A 4135-nucleotide genomic window follows, 5' to 3' on the forward strand; every position below is an offset into this window, starting at 1 on the left:
CCCAGGACTGATTCACCTCCCTATTTCTAAGGACCTCAACATTTTTACTGCTGCCTCTCCACTTCATTCTTACATCTGACTCATGTCTTCATCCCTAAGAGACCCCCCCTCCCCATTATCCCTATGATTGCCACACCACTTCATTTCCAGTACTGACCAACCCTTTCATATCTAATATTGCTCCAACTCTGCCTTTCTAAGACTGGCTCACTTCTTCATCCTTAAGACTGGCCACCCAATTCAGCCCCTAATAGCTACAAATTCTCTACAAAACTCTAATGAGACCTTGTTGGAGTACAATTTCCATGTCTAAGATGACACACACACACACACACACACACACACATGCACACGCACACACACACACACACACACATCACAAACCACTCCATCAGAAAAACCACCTGACTAATTAGCATGAAGTTACTCATCAACACCCCCTACTAGTCTCTAGCCCACATATATATTCCGTGTCCACCTAGCACCTTTCTGATCCCTATGTTCCATCCTCTCCTACCCAACCAACATTTGAACCTTGGACCTCTGGAATTTTCGCTCTTCACATGTTTTCCCTCCATCTATCGACTTTCAAATGCTCAAGAGAAACATTAACCCTGTTAATCTCACTGATTCTTAGGGTGGCAAGTAATATTCATAAACACAAGCCCCCTTCTTCTGGACCAATAACAAAAGACCCTTCCAATATTTGGGTGTCATGTCATATTCTTCAGCTCAGATCTGGCATAATTTGTATATTTCATGTCTCTAATTAAGACAATATTGATTTCTAACATTGACCCAAGACTCAGCTTTTAAAGAGAATGAACTAGATTAAAACAATACATACTTGGTTGGTGTTTACTTTTATTGAGCCCAGAAATATGAAATGTGCTCTTGACTCTGGTAGAATTTGAACTCAGAACATATACTTTTGCAACTAAGTACTATTTTGACAGAATCTGTTATATACTCATAATAACTGTTGCATGGAGGAATGTTCTGGATAGGATTTTACTTACTTAAGAAACAGTGAAAACACATTCACTCATTTATTTCAAACTTTAACAGAAAGATATGATTGGACTAATCATGGGATATTATAGTATTTAATATGGGATATTGTAGGATTAGTTATCAAAATTCCATAATTCATGTAATTCTTTCTATAATTCCTAACATCTCAACAAATTGAATTAACCAACTTTCAAGAATTCTTATTATATTTCAGGGTGGAGTGATTGGAAATGAACTCAAAGACTACTTCAACAAAAAGGACTTTGATTACAAGATTGATCTTGATTTGAAGTATCCTATTGAACGTGGTATTATTACCAACTGGGATGAGATGGAGAAGATTTGGCAGTATATATTCCAGAAGTTGGAAGTTGCACCTGAAGAAAGCTCTATCGTGTTGACTGAGGCTATTTGTAACTCCAAAGACAACAGAGAAGAAATGGCCAAAATTATGTTTGAAAAGTTTAACGCTCGCACATTATGTATTACTAATCAGGCTTCATTGTCAGTTTGTTCTTCTGGTTTTGCCACAGGTATCTCTGTGAGTGTAGGTCATGGTATCACCCAAATTGTCCCTGTCTATAAAGGGTCAATTATACAAGATGCTGCTGTCCAGTGGGAGTTTGGTGGTCAGGACATGACAGATTACCTTACGAGGATGTTGATTCAATGTGGCTGTTCCTTTGACAGTCATTCTCAAACGGAAACTGTCCGTAACATCAAAGAGAAGTGCTGTTATGTTGCTCCAGACTTTGAACAGGAATTGCAGACTACAGCCTCTGAGAAATATAAATTACCTAACAAAAAAGTCATTACCATTGGCAAAGAAAGACTCCGAACACCAGAAGTTATGTTCCAGCCAAGTTTAATTGGTGATGAATCTGATGGCATTCATAAACGGATTTATAACTCAATCTTGAAATGTGACAATGCTATTAGGAAAGACATGTTTGACAACATTGTATTGTCTGGTGGTTCAACAATGTTCAAAGGTTTTGCTGAGCGTATGTTAAAGGAAATCAGATCCATCACAGCAGAGACCACAAAGATTAAGGTCATTCCTCCAACAGGATGGTGGCCTGGAAATGCAAAATTTACTTCTCTGCTTACCTCTAATGACATGTCGATTAACAAAGAAGAATTTGATGAACAAGGCCTATATAATTTTCATTAAAAATATATGTAATATGTTTAATGTGTCATTATCAGATACACACACACACATATATGTATGTGTATGTATATACATATACATACATACATACATACATATATAGCAAGTCTCATAGGCCAGTGTTAATTGTTAACTACTAAACTTTCAGATCCTCAGTGACAATCACCAGGGGATATTAAGGAACACCTACTAGCCCTTTCAATATCAACCCACCTGAGACAACCCCCTGCTTCTATGTTAAAATGTTTCTATTTTAAAGTGAGTTCCATTAGAAACTTCCATGTTAATTTATGTTCAAAACACCAGCATCATAACGACAAAGTTATTTTACTAAATACTTATTTTGAAAATTAATTTTAACAAAACCAGTTTATTTTATCAATTAAAATTTATTAAATTCTTCCTTATTTTCTAAATTAACAGAAACAAACTTAAGTTGTTTCAATAGAAGTATGATATCAAAAGTGCTAATAATGACAAAGTTATTTTATGAAATTCTTCATTATTTTTGTATGTTAACAAATGGTTTAAGTTAGTATTCACGTATTCTGTCTGCAATATTCCAATCTGGAACCTATTTATATTATTATTGGGTTGGTGCATAATTATTGTGGCTTTTCTTCAACAAATTTTCTTCAACAAAAACAATAACATGAAACAAAAACATCTTTAAATGATTATTCTGGAGCATATTCACCATCTACTTCAATTACTGCTTCCCATTTGCTTGGTCAGACTATCATTTAAAGATGTTTTTGTTAAATATTGTTATAGCTTTTGTTCAATAAAATTTGTTGAAAAAAAGCCACAATAATTATGCACCAACCCAATATCAGTTTGTTATCAATAATGATGTAATGTTGCCCTAAACTGCCATGTAACCATAAAATTTGACTAAAAATTACTTTTTGTGTGATTGGAACTTTAATAAAGAACTTTTTAAAAAATACTGGTCTGTTGTCTTTGATGAACTTTGGACAAGGTTTTTTTCATAACAGGCTGAGTGTAATGTCTGAAGAATGAGTGAGAGAGTGAATGAGGGAGTGAGTGAGTGAGTGAGTGATCGGATGGGTGAGTGAGTGTATATATATGCATATATGGGTACAGGAAGTCACAAAACGTAAACAATACGAAATACGAAAACATGAAATATGACAATAAAATTTTGTATGTGAACAATGAAAGAAACAAATGGAGAACAAGACAAGTAACATAAAGAACGACCCTCTATCAGTTGTCGGCTGTTTTTCTACTCCAAATTCCAAGCAATTCATGACAATATGTGCCTTTGAGAAAACAGTTCCTCTTGCGAACCCAAATAAAATTTGGGATTTGTGGAGGGTCAAACTTGGTAACAAAAACAGGACAGTGAAAACAAACAATGAGGACCGCTAAGTCATATGAGGTAAGATGGTGAATGCTGGAGGAACAATCTGTGACAGGAGAAAAGATAGGGGAGGAGACAGACAAGAATGCATCTGGTCTGTGCGACAGACCAAAAGAAAAGAAAGATGATCAAGTGGGGAAAAGAAAGATGGATGATGGTCAAGTGTGAGCAACGAGAGAGAAGAACAAATAGAAAATGGTGAAGGGGAGAAAAAAGAATTAGAGAAAGGAAGAGAGAGAAGACGAAAGGGGGAGAGAGAAAGAACAGTACAGGGCAGATTCACATCAAAATTATTAAGATAAACTTACTTGGAAATGGGTGCATGGTGTTCAATCACGTAATAATGTAAATAATATATACATAAACATATGTACATACTTACATATATATTTATATGCATATATGGGTGCAAGATGTCACAAAACGTAAACAACATGAAATATATGTGCATATAGAAACATGTATATATATATAAACCTTCTTGGCAGTTGGCTATAATGATGCTACACCAGTCACTGGTTCTAACTCTCTCGTGGAGAACCTGGTTAACTATATGGGTC

General features: G+C 35.3%; 1 protein-coding gene across 1 annotated transcript in view; it reads left to right on the top strand.

Annotated features, from left to right (window-relative positions):
- LOC106867574 (actin-3) overlaps window positions 1-3104 on the top strand; it is an 8160-nt gene extending 5056 nt beyond the window's left edge. Inside the window, exon 2 of the mRNA XM_014912487.2 lies at window positions 1229-3104. Coding sequence (XP_014767973.1) covers window positions 1229-2188 — 960 coding nt within the window. The 3' untranslated portion in view covers window positions 2189-3104. The remainder of the gene's footprint in view (window positions 1-1228) is intronic.
- Window positions 3105-4135: the final 1031 nt, after the last annotated feature.

The sequence above is a fragment of the Octopus bimaculoides genome, chromosome 27 (genome assembly GCF_001194135.2).
Source record: "Octopus bimaculoides isolate UCB-OBI-ISO-001 chromosome 27, ASM119413v2, whole genome shotgun sequence".
NCBI lineage: Eukaryota > Metazoa > Mollusca > Cephalopoda > Octopoda > Octopodidae > Octopus > Octopus bimaculoides.